The 19230-nt window shown below is 42.4% G+C and overlaps 1 protein-coding gene across 2 annotated transcripts in view; it reads left to right on the top strand.

Annotated features, from left to right (window-relative positions):
• The window catches only part of TPH2 (tryptophan hydroxylase 2), an 88289-nt gene that overhangs the window by 41170 nt on the left and 27889 nt on the right, over positions 1-19230 (top strand). For both annotated transcript variants that reach the window (XM_032420735.1, XM_032420734.1), the window contains exon 8: positions 12130-12256. In XM_032420735.1, coding sequence (XP_032276626.1) covers positions 12130-12256 — 127 coding nt within the window. The remainder of the gene's footprint in view (positions 1-12129; positions 12257-19230) is intronic.

Here is a 19230-nt window from a genome sequence, read left to right as displayed (position 1 = left end):
AGGGGCCAGGGGGAGAGGGAGAAGCAGGCTCCCCAATGAGCAGGAAGCCCAACACAGGACTCGATCCCAGGACCTGGGGATCATGACCTGAGCCAAAGTCAGACCCTTAACCGATTGAGCCCCCAGGTGCCCCTAATTATTGCTTTCCTTTCTCTTAGAAGCAGTCTGTAGACTCTGTTTCCTTTCTGAAACACAAAAGCAGTAGAGAATTCCCTTGTTTAACCTCTGTTCTTTGTTGCATATAGAGAGAAAAGTCTGATCTCATCAAACCATGTCTTCTGCTTCTCTTCTGCCTCCTCCAAAACCTTATGCTCCAGCCACACTGGACTTCTCACCATTCCAATGATCCTGCTGGTTCATGCCTCTGCCCCTTTGCACAGGTGGTTCGTTCTGCCTGGAATGACTCTGGTAGAATCCCCTTAATTCTCTAGGATTAGAGCTCAGTCACAGCCTTCTCTGTGGAGTTTTTCTAGGCAGAGCTGGATGCTCCTGTAACACTTTGCCTTACTTCTATTTTAGCACTTACAACACTGAATGGTAATTATTTGTTCACGTGTCAGTCTCCTTCATAAGACTATGATGATGTCAAAGCCGGTTGACAAAGGCAATGCAGAAGCGAGGAGATCAGACTGAGGTTGCAGTGGATCCCCAAACCTTGCACATAAGGTGAAAACTGAGTCCTCTGTGGGCTGAAGCCAGGACCAGCACTGCTACCAGGAGGTGTCAAGTACAAGGTATCCTCAAAGGCCCAGACCCAACCTGAGATCCGAGGAGTGAGGGAGTACAGGGGAGTAAATGCTGTGGATTTATGTGAAGTCCTGGGCCTGCACACTGTGGTGGTGAGGCCTCTTCCTGAAAGGCTGCGGCCCTGTGTTGGGGAGTGCCCTCCGCTCTCCCCAGTAGCTTTACTCTGATTTCAGGGACTTATCTGGACACCTTTCCAGGAATAAGGCATTTTTACACATTCAGTGTCTTCGGGCAAAATCCTGAACCTTTACTGGTGGGATTATAGGCAGCAACTGCAGCTGTGAGGGTACAGGGTACATCACTTGGATCAGAGAGCCCAGTAAGGGACAACCAATTCTGCTCCTCTATTTTGTTTTTGGAATAAAGATAGTTGCAGAATAAAGGAGGGATTATTCATTGTGAAGCTGAAGAAGAGGAACAAAAGGAAATGTGCAAGTTGTCCCCACCTCCCCCTTATTCAAAGGAGAGAAAAAGAGCAAGAGAGGGAAGGAGGGAAAGAACCAGAGAGGGAGAGAGAGAAAGAGGGAAAGAAACTGTACTTTACATGGTCCTAAAGAAGTATATTTTCTCCCCTTTGGGTAACTAACCCTAAATATTGTCCCACTTAAAAGGCAGGGAAGCTCATGGCCCTAGCTTTAACAGGAATGTCAGTCTGTGACATGTTCTAAATTGTATTTGAACTAATATTCAAAATATTGCATTAAGAAGTTCTATGAGATTGGCAACTTCTGCCAAGCACTGGTGCAGGTCCCCCAGGGGCGGCCATGTGGATGGGAGTGTCATCCATGTCTGGCATGAGTGGCTGCCCCTCCCCCAAGGAGGAGAGTGGACCAGAGAGGTAGCAACATCTCTGGATTTGTCTCTGGAAGCTTCTTGCTGAAGTGGTGGTGATTCAACTTAGGAGGCATACCGGGCACATAAACAAGTCATAGGAAGGGGCCTATCCCTCTCTCTCTGGTTTGGTCTCTGACGTCAGGCTTCTGGTTTCCAGAAGGTGCTTTGGATTTTCAGATGTGGTATATATTCCACTCTCCCTAGTTCTGCTTTAAGTCCTTTGCCTTTTCTTCCCTGGGCACTTCCTTTGAGGGGATTTGTGGTCTCTATTCTTCATAGTTTCTACAGACTTCTTGAATTGTGCAAGGTGGAGGTTGAGCACCTGCTAACTGAATTTGCCTACATGTACTCATGTATATGATTTTCAGTGACCTCTATACCCGATGCCCAGTGGTATCTTAGAAGCGCAGAGCCCTTTAATGAGAAATATAGTTCAAGACCCGGGGCCAAATTTTATGCTTTCCTCCAGAAGCTGTGTGGATTGACTGAAATCTCAGGAATGAAGAGGGGTAGGGCAAGCAGACCCTATCTTCTAAGGCCTTAATCCTATATAATTTTCCTATATAATCTGGTCTTGTTCTTCTCAATATAGGCCAAATCTACCGTGATCTAGATTTCTGGATGGAGGTGACCAGATGCCTCATGGTTCTGCATGGGGTGTCCTTTGAAACTTAAACATTGCCCAGAGCCGTGGTGAAATACACATCCATAGCACAAGCCCTCTAACCCTTGTCTACTGCTCAGGGAGAAGCAGCCAGGAATTTTAAATACAAACCTACATTCTTCAACATCAATTTTTTTGAGGTCAAGCCAGTACAATATCTGTCTTTCCAGAAGAACTCTTGCCAGAGTAATAATGCAGTTCTGCACCAGGAATCACTTTAAACAATGTTTTAGTGAAAACATTTAAAAATATTCATTCTATTTTATTTTCAGATGTTGGGCTTAACGTACTAGTAACAAAAATATACTTGGCACAACATATTATAAGCTTCTTCATTCAGGGAGTCCCTGATTCAGAACTGCATTGGGATGATCAATTATTCAGCACAGAGTGATATGGGTATATCTTCTTCTGCTCCGTCCTGGTATGTCACTTTTCAAATCAAAGGGCAAACTTCCACCATTAGGAAATAACTCATGACACCATTGACTAATATTGCAGTGTCTATTGCCATAATACCACTGAATTCATTTGCATTAAGGAAATTCTTTCTTGTCCCAGCTGAACATTTTAGGGGCAATTAATGTTATCTTTAAATATAACTGTTTTAAAGTTTAAAAAAAGCTTTGCAGTCAGGTGATTTTTCTTATAATTGCTGCTGTGTTTCAATTTTACAAGAAAAATAAAAGTGAATTATTTCTGACAGTATTTTTCATCTGTTTCTAAGTCAATGAATTTTATGCTTAGCCCTTGCTTATTAGAACAGAACCCTCTCTAAAACTGGCTGAAGATGTCATTTATTTTCTTTTCTTGTGGCTCAGACATTAATCCTCATTTGTTAAGTAATAATAGCAGCAGGTAAAGATGTAGGTTTTGAAAAAATTTGAGAAAATTTGGCTGCCCTTCTCTTGATCTAACCGATGTCTCTCACTAGGTCTGTAATGAGAGGAAAAAGAGGATCTTTCCATTCTCAATTTTCCCTCCTTGCTGCCATGTGAGGGATTCTGGGCATGTGAACTTGTCTGATGTTAAGACCTGACCGTCTCAGGTGTTTTTAATTTTAGGCCTCGCGGAAGGCGAGTCTGGGCAAGGTCTTACTGCGGCGCTGGGAAGATGAACCAGAACTTTAGAGAGTTTAACCTTCATTCCTATGAGCTCTGTTTAGCTTAAACTTGCTCTTTCCCAGAGGACACCGGAGCGCAGCCCCGAGCTCCCTGCCTGGCTTCCTCCGCGGCTCTATTATCATCGCTGCCCTTCGGGATTGCAGAGAAGCATCACCACTAGCGATTCTCAGAAAATGGCATGTTCTCAGAAGGCCGATCCCATCTGGCTTCCTTTTCTTGCGCTTCAACCCAGAGCTCACACCCCCAGCCTAGCAGCCATCTCTCCCCTCAGGAGAAGTTTGGTTTGGGCTCTACCCGGGCCAGTTAAGACATTAGATAGAGGCCCTAAGACCTGAAAGTATTGTCATCCCTTCTAGACTAACAGATCATTTCAACAACAGTATCGGTAGCAACAGAAGCAACAACAGTATTTTTCACTATTAACAACAAGTATGTATTTATTGACTATTATGGACGAGGCACTATTTTCAGTGTTGGATGTGGCTTGAGCTCATTTAATACAACAGCCCTTTAAGGGGTTGTTGCTGTTATTATTCTGAGTTTATGGATGAGGAAACTGAGGCCCAGAAAGGTTAAGCAACTTGCCCAAGGTCACACAGCTGGTGGTAAGGGAGGAAGTCAGGCTTTGAACTCAAGTAGTAGTGTCAGTGACTGTGAGATTAGCCACTATTCTATGTTAAAAGGTACCATTAAACAGGAAAATTCAAAACCTATTATGTGTGAAGTTGAATAGCTTCTTTCTTGGTTTTTCTAATTTACAAATGTTAAGTAAGAGAGTCAACAGTAACACCCTTCCTTTGATTTGGTGGCCCGGCTTTGCCAGAAGCCTAAGCAGTGTCTGTGTCTATTGGGTGGTCTAGAGCTATGCAGGTCCCAGCTAGTCTTTGGGCCCTGCTACCAGTCTTTGTTAGAAGCCCACCCTCTCCTTTGATCTTCACAGAGCCAGAGCCTGCCCTATTTATCAAGAAGAGGCATCTCCTCTTTCACTGGGAAAAAGAGGATAGCTCCTCTCTATAGGGTAGAAATGCAGATAGGAGGCTGCTGTGTCCCCGTCCTCAGGCAGAAGGACCCATGGGCTGCTTGCCTGAAATCCAGGCCCCGCTATCAGCTCTCAGCGTGACTGTCGGCAAGCCACTTAACCTCTCTGTGTGAGGGATAATGACATAATGCTTTGATCTTTGCAGAGAGGAAAAAAAGCTTTACATAAATACCAAATAGGTCCACTCTTTCTTGGTACCTCTTAAATTCATGAGGAGGCTGATGGGCCTCATAAAATTCCGGCCTAGTTACAAGTCCACGTACATTCCTAGACCAGGACTCCCAAGTTTTCAATCATAAAATTTTGTCTAGTTTTGTGAGGTGCCTAAAAGCAAAAATAACCCCTAAGACTTTTTACAGGGCCTTTTGTCTCAAGAGCTCCAAGCACTCTAACAATAGATATTCTATGAAAAAAAAAAAAGCACTATACATTATTTAAAATCTGTGTGTTTTGAAACCAAACTTATATCTAAGTGCCTGCTGGAGCTGTTTCTGTTCTTTTAGGCTGTTATCCACAGTGACTTGGGGTAAAGCTTTCAGATATATATATGTATATACATATATATATTAGCAGATTCAAAGCAGGAATCCTTCCCACCCCCACCCTCCAAGTTTGCCTTCCTTGTGTGGTGCTTGTCATCTAGAATCATCTAGAATTAACACCACACCCGAACCACAGTTCTCATTCCCTCAGTGCCATGTAGTCAGCGGGAAGCTCATTTCTGTGCCTTCAGGTGTGGAAGACTGAGATGACCTGGGAGAATCTTTTTTTTTTTTTTTCCCGGAATATTTGCATTTTTAAATTGCAAATTCAGAAGAAGAAATTCAAAGTGATTGAATTTTAGGCAAGGAAGAGGTAACCACTGGTCATACGTCTTCACTGCTGGGCAGAGAATTACATCTATTGACAGGTACAGAAGCCACCACCAAAGAGAAGGAAAGAGGGATCTGACTTCTCCCACACGTGTTCTGTTGGCCTGGCATCATTCCACTCATCTTTATGAGGTAGGCAGGACTGTCACCATTTAACAGGTGGCAAATCCATAGTTCAAGGAAGTCAGGTAATTTCCCTGTGGTCCCACAACTAGGAAATAGCAAAACCAAGACCTAGTCCAATGCCCCGATGCTGCACTGGAAATTAGGAAAATTATACTTGGGATGCACTTGGATTTACCTCTTTATGGAGCCATAGAGTCCCATCATCCCTGCTTTGTTTGGTTGAGTTAAAACGACAGTTAAATTGAGCATCTTTTATGTGCCAGGCACCCAAAGATGAACATGGCATGACATCTGTCTGGGAGGAGATTACAAGTTCTTGTTTAAGGGATAAAATATCTTCCAAAAGGGCAACCTTACTGAAGTACGATAGATGTTTGTGTCAGTATAATTTAATGTAATATGATGAATAATACATAACTCGTTGGGAACTGATGTTTTCAATGTGTTATCTTACTACATTGTTTAAGAACTCCATGTAATCTCCATTCCAAAGATGAGAAAAAATACATCTGTGCTGTCCAATATGGTAGAGATGTGGCTATTTAAATTTATTAATTAAAATCAAATTCACTATAAATTTAGTTCCTCAGTAGTGCTAGCCACATTTCCAGTGTCCAGTAGCCACCTGTTCCACGTGGCTACCAGACTGGACAATGCAGATATAGACTATTTCCATTGATGAAGAAAGTCCTATTGCACAGAACTGCTCTAAGTCATTTGCCTCTGCAGGAATGTGGGAAATGGACTTGGATCTGACTTCAGAGTATAGACTTTGAACCATTCTGTTATAATGCATCCTTAATCTTTAGTGAAATTTGGGGAGGCGGCAGGGAAAGAATTAAAAATCTCTTATTTATTCCAGAAATAAGAAATATCTGAGATGATAGGGGACCTAGAGACCTAGCAACAGTTTCCCTTGCAGCCCTTTTATGGGACTTGTAAGAACTGGAAACTATGTCTCTCCCTGGACCAGGGAAGTTAGTACTTGCTGTTTGCCCTTTTATGGCACCATAAGGTGACTTTGCTAAGAGTTATTTTAGGATTATGTCTTATTTACTTTTAAGCGTCAGTTCCTAACATAGTGCTTGGTACAAAATAGGTATACCATAAATGCTTCTTGAACGAAATTTCAAAAAAGAACTATAATACCTTCTGTCAGTCTCAAAAGAATTGTAGTGAAGGGAAGTAACATTGGTGGCCTTCCTTATGATTCCTAGGGGAAAAAAGTAAAGAAGATTTCCTCCAGGGCGATATCCGAGTGCTCGGCTTCATAGGAAGAGGGCCACATATCTATTTATCTGCACGGCGATAGGGATAGAAGAGGGAGTGATCATAAGGGCTGCCTGAAATTTTATCTGGGCCAGATTTTACAGTATGCTATTTTAAATCTAAACCAAAAGAACTCTGTATATGGCTCCAAGGCAAGCGCTGAAGAAAAATTGCCTCGATACCAAATTAATTCCCGTTATCATCTCCTTGGTGCAGTGAAAACAAACTAAGTCACCCCCTTTTCTGTGCGTCCCAGAGTGTTATCCCAGATTACTTGCACTTGCCCGCCAAATGTTGTGTGAAAGCTGAACAAAATAACCGATTTTGCCTCCCAGCTCATCCTCCTGCTTCTTTTCACCAGTGCGAACACCCCACCCCTCCCACTCACCTTGCTTTCCTTCTCTTCGTGATTTAGCTACTGGGTTGGCTTCTGTGCCATTTAGAACAAACAAAACCTATAGAAATATGATTTAAAAGACAGATGCACTGATTTGGGATGGGAAGCCAATGTTGGGTGCTGGCTCACTGCTTCTTAAAGGCTTTAATTTACAGCAGAAATAAAAAGGAGTTGTTCAACACGTGGCGTGAGGAGTCAGCTTTGAAAACTGGTAAGAGGAGAAAAATGCCAGACTCATTTTGAATGTGAACTTAACAACCAGGACCCTATTTCCCCGCGGCAAGATGATCGCGACTTTCTTAGAATGATCTAAGAATTCCCCGGAGGCATTTTGCCCAGGCCCTTTTGTGGGCCCATTTCGGCAGGCTTTAAAATCCTCCTAACAGGGCTTATCAGAGAAGATTCCAATTTAGAGCAGCAAAAGTTTAGAGTCTGATATCAGCTCTAGCTTTTCTTTCTCTTTCTTTCTTTCTTTTTTTTTTTTAAAAGGAGACATGATGTTTTACAGTGTTAACAGTTTTGAAAGGTCCTACATTTCCAGTGAACAGAGCGCTTTTGTGAAAAGCTTCTGAAAGCATTATTCAGGCGAAAATGCATCAAAGGGATGCGAGTTAAAAAGAGAAAAGTTTGCCGATGTGGAGATTGGAGGCAGCATGTGCTGACAGGTGCAATTATAGCCAAATAATTGAATCTTTTAAGAGAGATCTGGTGTGATGAGGCAACAGTTGTGGACTCACCTCGGAAACCTGTTCATAATTAGATACTCAGGGGTCCCAGCTGTGGATGACACAACCGATGGAGGGATCGTGAACTACTTTATATGCCGGCCATAATAACCATTGCACTTTGTAAAATAGGGCAAAACTGCGTGATTTCAGCCCAACAGAACCTGATTGACACAAAGGTTGGAGAAAAGACTCAGCCTTTTTCCTTCAGATTCCCAATAGTCTGGAGCCTCTTTCAGGCTCTGAGTCACAGTCAACCTCAGCTTCTAAATCCTTCAGTGTCACAGAAACTAAAGAAACTTTTCGAAGTTAAGTAATTTTAAACATCTTTAGTAACATTAAACATCTTTCTTCGCTGTTTGGTTGAAGGGTTTCCAGGCACTTCGGTTTCCTTTGTCTACACCCCATGTCTAAGCCAAAGACACTGGGATGGAGTTTATTTCTGAGAACGTTGCACCAGTCATAAAAGACGATAACCTTGTTTCTGGTCTTGAAATATAGGTGCTTAAAGCTTTGGCTCAATGAGAAGTGGGCTTACTGTCCATACTGCACACACACACTTGCTCAGGAATCGGAGTGGCAGTTCTTCCTCAGGGTCTCTGCGGGGACGCGGGGACACGGAGCTGAGAAGAGGACACAAACCAGTGAGATACAGCACTAGCATTTCTACTTATAACAGGGTGTAGGGCATCTTTCACGTTCCATCAGTAATTCTGTTAGACACCTTGCTTCAGGCTTTCATTCTTTTTTTTTTTTTTTTTTAGATTTGCCTATTTATTTTAGAGAGAGAGAGAGAGAGTGTGTGAGTGGGAATGGGGGAAGGGGCAGAGAAAGAGAGAGGAGAGAGAATCTCAAGCAGACTCCCTGCTGAGCATGGAGCCAGACGTGGGCTTGATCTCACAACCCCAAGATCAAGATGTGAGCCGACATCAAGAGTCGGAAGCTTAACTGACCGAGCCACCCAGGCACCCCCAGACTTTCATTCTTAATGAAACAGTATATTTTGCCATGTTGTATGATTTCATCCTTTCAAATTTATTCTTTTATCCTCTTCTATGAATAGTTGGATTACCTTGTCATTTGAATGTTATTAAAGGTTCTTAAGTTGGCTATAGTTATCAGGTAATAACACCTTAACTTAAAATCTAGGTGATAGCTCCTTTTTTTATTACAGAGAATTGACTCCTTAATGTCTTTGGATCTTAGTATTTTCCTTCTTTTTTCCTTTTTGGCTGCCACCTCTTCACTTTTCCTTCCACCTGTACATTTAAAAAAAAAATTTTTTTTAATGATTTTATTTATTCATTTGACAGAGAAAGACACGGCAAGAGAGGGAACACAAGCAGGGGGAGTGGGAGAGGGAGAAGCAGGCTCTCCGCAGAGCAGGGAGCCCGATGCGGGGCTCGATCCCAGGACTCTGGGATCATGACCTGAGCCGAAGGCAGACGCTTAACGACTGAGCCACCCAGGCGCCCCCACCTGTACATTTTTGAATTCCATTAGTACCTAGGTAGATAGAAGACTATCTTCGGCAGCAGGCTTCTTTAAGGATTTAACAAGCTCAAAAGTAAATCCTGTATTGCACCCTGAATCAACTGTCATGGTAGCCGTGACCTGTCTCGTTCTCACATGACGAAGCACTTAGCACACGGCCTGGCTCATAGCAAGCATTCGATAATGTGTTGGTCACAATACTCGTTATTTTAGTTTCCGCTTACCTATTTTATTTACGCCGCCTTCAGTTTTCCCCAAAGCTTGACATCTGGTCTAATTTTGGAATTATCATTGTCATATTTTCTGCCTGGATAGGTAGGGGTGCTTTAGTATTTGCATTATAGGCTACAGTGGAGGTATTCAGATTTATCCATGGTGGGCCACTTGATCCTAATCCCAACATCAGTGCAGACTGTATGATCTTTTAAAAAACTGGTCATGGGAGTGCATCGATAGGGTCTACCCCCAGCATAGGGGTATTAGATGCTTTAACTGAATCAAATGCATGCAGAGGAGTAATTAGCTACCTAGTGAACTTTCTATCACCACCTTTCATTATGCCCCAGTATTCTGATTTAATTTCAGTGGAATTAAATTTAGGCAGCTCAAAATTACAAAATCACATTTGGCTTTCGTTTCAATTCCTTGCTGCTCGAAGCCTGCTAGGAGAGCTCCTAGCATCATCTGTTATGACAGTGGGTCTCCACCTTGGCTGTGTCTCATTAGCACCCTCGGAGCTCTTGAAACAATACAGATGCTCTGTTCTATCCCGGAGAGTTGGATTGAATTGGTTTTACATAAGACCTGGTCATTGGTATTTTTAAAAAGGCTCCTCAAGTAATTTAGAGGATTCAGGGCCACTGAGTGGCAGGAAAATAGACTTGCAACATACTGACTGCATTTTTACTTGTGCTAACCAGCTTGGTTAAACTCTCTCTCTGCCATGTAAGCGGCGCCCCCTGACCTATCCCTTCCTACTTACTCCACATCTGCTAGATAAAACAACAGAGCAGGAAGAGCACAGGTTCAAGTCGGAAGAATTTGATTTCAAATCTTGTCTGTCTCTTATTAAGAGTGTGACCTTGGAAAGATGCTTAAATTTACTGAATTATAGTTTCCCCATCTATCAAATGGGAATCATAAGACTTCTTTGTAAGTAAAGATAAATTACTGATACGATATGAGAACATTTAGTGTAGTACCCAGCACATAATAGGAGCTCAGAATATGTTCGCTTTCTTTCTTTTTTCCCTTCTGTCTTTAATGTCTTTATAGGTAAAATGAAGGACTCATATAATATTTAAATTCTCCTTTGCCCTAAAATCCAATGAGTCTGATTCTCTGCCTTAAATAATACAATTGGAGAGTAACAACCATGTATTCTTTTCCACACATTCAGTCATGTGTAAAAAGAAAGCTATTGGCACACAGTTGACAGGGAATAAATTGGGAATTTCTTTTAGTATCCTGTCTCCATATTCTCACTCGGCTGCCTTTTCAACCTGATATCCCTATGAAGTGGCTGGCCAAGGCTGGGGATGTGGTTTGAGTTGTGGGAACAAGATTTTTTGATTGAATAATGCCATCTGTTTTATGTGGGCATCAATCTTGTGCCTTTGACCACCACCGATTTGCTTCAACCGCATAACCACCCAACGTACTTTATACTTTTAATCATAGTGGCAGCACCTGGCATTTATATTCTAGCATCTATTTGAAGTGATACACTTGAGAGGAGCCCAGGTGAAGTTAGGAAACATCTTTCAAATACTACCTGGCTAATTCCTTTTTGCCAGGAAAATAAAATTTTGCGTCTTCTTGATCCATTCCCAGAGAATCATAGGGGGATTCATTCGAACATAGCTTGGGATCAGGGAACACTTTGTGATTCATGGCAATGACTCAGGAAGGCATCTGCCTTGCTTCCCTGGGACATGTACCTGCCTTTGCCTGATCATTTGGCTCCAAATGGAAGCTCAGGCAAATGAGAGCAGATCTAAGCTTCTGTTATTTTCTAGTTCAGGTGAACCAAAGCAGAGGACTGGGAAGGTTCTCCACTGGGCAAGTTCAAGGGAGTTGCTTGTGTTACAGGCAGATAACTCGTTGATGGGAAAAGCCACTTTTAGGATGACAATATGATCCTCTGCTGTGTCCTGGTGTCTGCGAAGTGTAACATGGCAGTATGTGCAACTTAAGGGTTAAAAGCAACAATGTAGAAGTCACCATAAGCTGGATTCAAATTTTGGCTTTATCACCATGGCAAACTTTTTCTGTAGAGGGCCAGCTAGTAAATATTTTAGGCTCTGCGGGCCATATGGTCTTAGTCACAACTACTCAGCTCTGCAGTTTTAGTTAAAAAGAGCCATAGACAGTACATAAACGAATGAGCTATGGCTGTGTTCCAATTAACCTTATTTATAAACGGGTGGTGGGCCAGATTTGTCCTGCGACTGTAGATTGCCCACCCCTGCTCTATCGGATTTTGTACTGTTAAGCTACTTTAATTCTCTAAGTTTCTCTTGAGGATTAAAAGGGATAGTGAATGTAATAAAACACTTACCCTGTGGTTGGCATATGGTAAGCACTTGAAAATAGTCATTGCTATTATTTATTACAAATTTTGGATATCATATAATTGAAGATGCCATGAATTGTAAGGTGCATCTGGATTTCAGAGATATTGAAAGGTGATTAAAAAAAAGTCTTAGATTTGATGAAATTTGGTCACAGCAATTAATTATAAACCAAGGTTATATTTATGATTTTAAGTCCTGTTCTACCAGTGATAGTTTAAAGCCTTTTGTATAATATTTTTTTTTATGATGTTTTTCTTGTCAGAGACACATGCCATGAACTCCTGGGACATGTTCCACTACTTGCGGATCCTAAGTTTGCTCAGTTTTCACAAGAAATAGGCCTGGCATCTCTGGGAGCGTCAGATGAAGATGTTCAGAAACTAGCCACCGTGAGTTCATTTTCAATTTAAAACACTATCCTATTTATGTCCATTTGTAAGGTAAAGTAAACTTTAGAGTTATTGACTATAAATTATAAGGCAAGTATTCTGGAGAGGGCATGGTGACTTCACTGTTTCCCATGTTGTGTTCCTTTGAAACACAATGTGTTCTTATCTTGTTAACTATCAAAATATTTGTATTTTATCCTTCTTGTTCAAGAAGTGGCTAGATAGTAAATAGATACATATTTTTTAGGATTTTGTTTATTCATTTGTCAGAGAGAGAGAGAGAGCGAGCACAAGCAGGGGGAGTGGCAGGCAGAGGGAGAAGCAGGCTTCTTGCTGAGCAAGGAGCCCAATGGGGGACTCGATCCCAGGACCCTGGGATCATGACCTGAGCCGAAGGCAGACACTTAACTGACTGAGCCACCTAGATGTCCCTAGATAGTAAAATTTTAGGCTTGCAGGTCATAAGGTCTCTGTCACAGTTACTCAGTTCAGCCACCATGGGGCAAAAGCAGCCATGGACAACATGGAAATGAATATGAGTGTGGCTGTTCCAATAAAACTTTATTTATTAAAGACGGCAGTGGGCCAGATTTGGTTTGTGTGCTGAAATTCGTTGACTCTTGTCAACGAAAATAAACACTGAGCTAGTGTTTATGTCTCCTACAGACATTAGGAATAGTAATATATGCATTTATGGAAAAGTAGGGGTTATGCTTGAGGTTATTTCTGATTAGTCAATATGGATGTGGTCAGACACAATTTGAGTCAGCAGTAAGAAGCTGAAGCTAAGCAATTATTGTAAGTACAAAACCAGAAGATTTGATGGCTACTATGTTCTCAACAAGGTTTTTCTCAAAACAAGCAATATGAGAGGAAAAGTGTCATGTTGGTGGCTTCTTTAAGATGCTCAAAGCCAAATCTAGCAAACTCATCTTCCTTACCTTAACCCCTTTTCAAAGAGCCCAGGGTGAGAAAGAGCAGCTTTAGCCAACTCATTACGGGGGCCAGTCCATCTGCCTAATGAACAAAGCTTCTAGAATCTTCTAGAATCTTAAGTTGTGTGTATTTGACGCAGATGCTCATTGATGGCATATTAGGCATGCAGGGATAGACTTCTCTCCCACCAAAAAATAAGTGTTCTTTCTTTTTTGATTTTTAAAGATTTTATTTATTTATATGAAAGAGAGAAAGAGAGAGAGAGAGAGCACGCACGTGAGGGGGAGGGGCAGAAGCAGATTCCCCGCTGAGCATGGAGCCCAACGTGGGGCTCGATCCTAGGACCCCGAGATCAGATGCTTAACCAACTGAGCCACCCAGGCACCCCTGTTCTAGATTTCTTAAGACACATAAGCCCTTTCAGTTTATCTTTCCTAGTTTTCACAGAGATATAAGACATGAGAAAATATTTTTCAATACAAGAGAAAGAGCAGTGCAAAAGCCATGCTGTTAGTGTCGGCGTAGAGATGAATAGTTAGTGGGGTTAGGGGGTGCTCCAGGGAGCTCGGGAGAGCCTACAGCAGAAGGCAGATCCTCAGTTCTCACTCACAGCCGCCGGACCAGAGTGCAGGCCTTTGTGTTGCCAGATCTGCACATTTTTGAGAGAGAGACTGGAAATCTAGATTTCTAAATGAATTTAAATGATTTTTAAATTTTGGCTCATAAAAAACACGATGAGCTGAGGAAAATATATTTGTAGACTGAATTAGGATCTTGACTTCCAATTTGCAGCCTCTGCCCGAGGGATTGTGTCTCATACATATTGGCTATCTATTACTGCATAACAAATAACTCCAAAACTTAGGCTGGAAACAGCGAACATTTATTATCTCATAGTTTCTGTGTTTGGGAATTTGAAAGAAACTTAGCTGAATGGTTCTGGCTCACGGACTCATCCTGTGGTTGTCAAGATGTGGGCTGGTGGGGGCACCTGGGTGGCCCAGTCGGTTAAGCGTTTGCCTTTGGCTCAGGTCATGATCCCGGGGTCCTGGGATCGAGCCCCGCATTGGGGTCCCTGCTCAGTAGGGAGCCTGCTTCTCCCTCTGCCTGCCACTCCCCCTGCTTGTGCTTGCTTTCTCCCTCTCTCTCTCTCTGTGTCAAATAAATAAAATCTTAAAAAAAAAAAAGTTGTGGGCTGGGTCTGCAGTTGTCTGAAGATTTAGGAATCTTCTGCCAAGACAGTTCACTCATGTGACTATTGGCAAATCACTTCCTCTAGAGCAAATAATGAGGAGGTTGGAGGGGGGAGGAGAAAGAAAGAGATCAAGGGGAGGAAGTTGTAATGACTTTTGCGACGTGATCACATGTTGTTCATGTCAGCCATATTGTGTTCATTAGAAGGGACTCCAGCCCATACTCAAGGGGAGGGAATTTAGTCTCCACCTTTTGAAGAAAGGAGTGTCAGAGTATTTGTAGACATATTTTAAAACCAGCACACCACTGAGTTCTGTTATTTAATTCTCAAACCTTGGCTCTGTCTTTAATCCCCACATTTTAGAACTTTTCCCGTGCCTTGCAACTTTCCCTTGCAACTTTCTGGGTTCAGTCTTTGACCCCCTACAGCTTGTACTCTTCACCGGGGATGCACATCTTGCTTACTTATCTGACTCTGAACAGTCAGAAACTGGGGTTCAACTCTGTCAGGCTCTGTGTGTGTGTGTGTGTGTGTGTGTCCAAAGAGAGGAGGAGAAGGAATATGGTAGGACTTCATGGCTGTGAATGTAGGCGGGTCCTAACAAGTGATCTTATTCCTTTCTTAAAAGCAGTAACAAGAAAGTAGTTTTATTGGCCCTTATTTTTATACTCCATCAAATGATAATTAATTAAGTCCATCATTCAAACTAACATTCACCAAGAATATAACATGGTCCTCACATTTGGGAAATTTATAGCCTCTATAGGCAAAACTAAGATTTTTCACAGGAGAGAAAGTTTGTGTGGAATCTTGAAAGATGACAAAGTCAGCCAAGTTGCAAAGGGAGGAAGGGGGACTGGAGGGACAGTTCCAGCCAGAATAAGAAATCTCTCTGGTTTGGGGGTCCAGCAGTGAATGCCTGTTCACCCCTTTACAGGGCCATGCTGAAAAGGAGGATTGCCTTTTCTATTAGTTTTCTATCACTACCGTTAACAAATTATGGGTGACTTAAAACAACACAAATTTGTTATCTTACAGTGTCATAAGCTTAGAAGTCTGAGCTACAGTTAAGGTGTGAGCAGGGCTGTGTTCCTCTCTGGAGGCCTCTCGGGGAGAATCTGTTTCTTTGCTTTTCCCAGCATCTAGAGGCTGCCCGCATTCCTTGGCTCATGGCCCTCTTCCTCTGTCTTCAAGCCACCAATGTTGCATCTCTCTGATTTTTCTTCCATCGTCACATCTCTCTTCACTGGCTATAGCTGGGAAAGGTTTTTTGCTTTTAAAGACTTATGTGATTAGATTGGGCCCCCCCTGGATAATTCACAATTACCTCCCCATTTCAAGGTCTGTATTCTTAACCATATCTGGAAAGAGAATATATTCTAGGGATGAGGGGGCATTATTCTTTGTTTCTATTCTTACATTTGCAAGAAAGAACAAACACATGTACCTTGAAACCTATTCTACTAGGACCAGTAAATTTGGAGTATGAATAAGTTTTCTTTTGGAACTGACATTGCTTAGCATGATTCCAATACTGTTGGCTATGGATTGCCCTAGAGCTCCAACAGCCAAAAATGCTTCCATCTGTTAGAGATCATTAGGTCATTAATCATGTCTCTCTCTCTCTCATTTTTTTCATTGCCTTTTTCCTGGAATATACCGGCATCTCTGCAAAAACCAATCAACAGTTAGTCTTTAAATGGCTGAAGAGTCCTGGGTACCATGAGGCAGGGATAGGAAAAAGACAAAAACGTAGTACTTGCATCAAGGAGCTCATGACCTTGTACACAAAAATACGGAAAACCCAGAGTCAGTGTCAGCCTGTTTTTTTTTTTAAATTAAATTAATTAATTAGTTAATTTAGAGAGCACGAGCGGGGGGGGGGGGGGCAGAGGCAGAGAGAGAGAGAAAGAATCTCAAGCAGACTCTGAGTTGAGCATGGAGCTTGACATGGGGCTCGATTCTGTGACCTTGAGATCATGACCTGAGCCAAAATCGAGAGTCAGATGTCCAACAAACTGAGCCACCCAGGCGCCCCCAGCTTTTATTAAGAGAGATATGCAGAAGTGGATTTAATTAAGATGAATCTTCCGAATGTGTTTGAGTTCTGAGTTCAGTGGTGGAGACTGGGTTCAGAATTGGGAGCAGGGGCCAGCAGACAGGTTCATTTGTATGGAAGAAGTAACCGGTGACAGGTTAAGGAGGATCAAGTGTCCCCCAAGGGAGCCAACCTGCCTGGAATCTTGCAGTAGCTTTGACAGTTAAAACAAACAACAAACAAACAAACAAACAAACAAATCCAAGAGAGTATAAACTTGCAAAAGACCTTAACACAAAAGATTTGGAATCTCTTCTAAATGCAGTGGAGAGTTTGGGGGCACTTACCACGGTTTTGCCTGATCCACTCTTTCCTCTTTCCCCCATATTGTATGGGCAGCCCCCACCCCAACTCCCTTGGATTTCCTGCCTCTCACAAACCTTGCAGTTCCGGTTCCTCTAGTTCCTTCCAGTTTTATAGACTGCCCATTTACTTTGAAAAGTGGTTAGGAGACTGAAGAGAAATTTGGAAAGCTTTTTCTGTGTGATGTGGGGAGTATGGAGGAGAGACTCACAGTGCCAGGAGGCTAGGGAGATTTTCCCTGAAATGCTCCTAAAACTGCTCTTGACTTCTGAAACCACGTCCCATCTTTCAGTGAAAAACAAAGTGAACGGAAAACTCCTGGAAGGTGGTTTTGAAAGAAAACACAGATTCCAGCCAGGCAATTGCCAAGTAAACCCTGGAATAAATAGCCTATTGGATAACTGCATATTAATGACCCTCAAGTCATATACTGTAGCTGAAAGTCCAATATAATGACCCAGGTACAAAGACTAAGAGATTAAGGGCTAACTAAGGCCTCGCTGGGAGGTGTGGAAAGTCCAGCGGCGGGGGGGGGGGGGGGGCGGCGGATAGTGGGGGTCGGCGAGGCCTCGTAGCTGTCCAGAGGAGAAATGGAGGTGTTATTAGCTGATTTCCTTGAAGTTGTTCCCATTAAGTCCCCTGAAGAAGTACCGGAGTAAAATGAGAGATGAGATGTACCAAAGGAGAAAAATCCATAGAGAGGACAAATGGAAAACCACAGAAATCACTATTTATGCGGCACGATGAGACAGGCCATAATATTCTTTTTCTCTAGGTGAGATTTATATTATTAATGACTCTGTTTATGTAGTGCTTGCTTTTCTTTGTTTAGTGATTTTAAGCACTTGTGAAACAGAGAGTCACGCCTGTAAAGGCAGACACTTAAGAACCTTCTGTGATGTGTTGTCAACAAGTCCATCCAAGGCAGAAAGCAACGTCCACTAGGACGAATTGGCCCCACTACCCTCTGTTTTGTCCAGAGCCGCTTTTGGACTCCTGGGTCTGATTTCAGAGGGACCAGGCTATTGCCTATAGCTAGAGTGTCTCTTCTTGCTATATTTCTGCATGGTATTTATTTTGACATCTCAGTAATGCTCAGTGTTGAGAACGAAGCTATCTCTGCTTCTTACGTGGGCAGTGGCTTCTATGCTCGGAGAACTGTTTAAATGAAACTCTCTTGTATCTGAAGAAATTGATGATGATGCGTGGTAAATGTATTTCAAATGCATTGTTATACGTGTAAATAATTTGCCCTCTGCTGGATAATGAAGAAGGCCACCGGTTTTGGCAGCTGTACTGTTTTTCTACTCGTCATAGCTGTCCAGGGTCTGCGCATGATAGATAGGCAAAAATATTCCCAATAAGGGCTGCTTCGAGTGTGCTAGGAGCGAGCCATTTCCCACTGTAATGCTGGCTTAAGTGGATTTAATAGATTAGTGCCTTCTTTAAGGGGTGTAAACTTAAATGCCTTCAGGGGCCAGCTAGGTAACAAATGTGTGAAACAGCATGATATACAACAATAAGGAATGTAGGAGCCTGTGGAGACCTGGAGAATACACATTATGCCTAAAGGCCTTCAGATCCAAAAATTAAAATGAAACAAAATGTTCTTTGGCTATACACGATGTCTGCAAGCTGAAACAGAACTACAGGCTCTCAGTTGCCAGCCCTTGTATCTGAAGTTAGATTATACATTAGACCTACCATCCTTGAGGGTAGGTCTTCATCTCTCTGTCAGAGTGGATGTTCTTAGTTACTGTTTGCTGACAAGAAAGGGTGGCTATTGGGGTGTTCACTAGAGATAAGTGTCCTATCTCTGTCAAGAGATGACTGGGTTTGAATGAAACCATAAACAGTTACAAGCATGATTGTCATGCGTGTGTGCTGAGCATGTGTCAAAGGTTTATTTAACTCATTAATGAGGGAAAAGCAGGATGATAAATTGAGGGGCTGAGACCATGTCGTCCCTGAAAGAGAATTCTGGAATAAGGTGTAAAATGTTTTATGTTCTACCGGGCAGCACCCCCATAAACCTTGAGGGTGTCTTTCTTACCAGGCAAGAAACATTTGCATGTCTAATAGACAAAAATAACTTGCGATTTTTCCATCTTCACGAGAGAACATCTAGCTTCACGACATCTGGGCTCCGATGAGCAGTAAACGGGAAGTCAGAAAAAGGTTATATTCCCTAGATCAATGCTGCTCAAACCATAATGCCTATAAAATAACCTAGGGATCTTGCGAAAAGGCAGATTCTGATCAAGTAGGTCTGGAAAGTGGCCTGAGATCTGGCATTTCTGACAAGATCCCCTTGATTCTGACTAGATGCTGCTAGTCCAAGAGAATCAGCTGACCTGCTAGACAGGTGGGCTTGTTAGACAATGCTTGAGTCTGTCTTTCAAAAGGCACGTGGTAATCTTCCGGTCCTATTTCCATATTTTG

Source organism: Phoca vitulina, unplaced genomic scaffold, assembly GCF_004348235.1.
Source record: "Phoca vitulina isolate PV1807 unplaced genomic scaffold, GSC_HSeal_1.0 scaffold23, whole genome shotgun sequence".
Lineage (NCBI taxonomy): Eukaryota > Metazoa > Chordata > Mammalia > Carnivora > Phocidae > Phoca > Phoca vitulina.
This window is presented reverse-complemented; position numbering and strand designations above follow the sequence as displayed.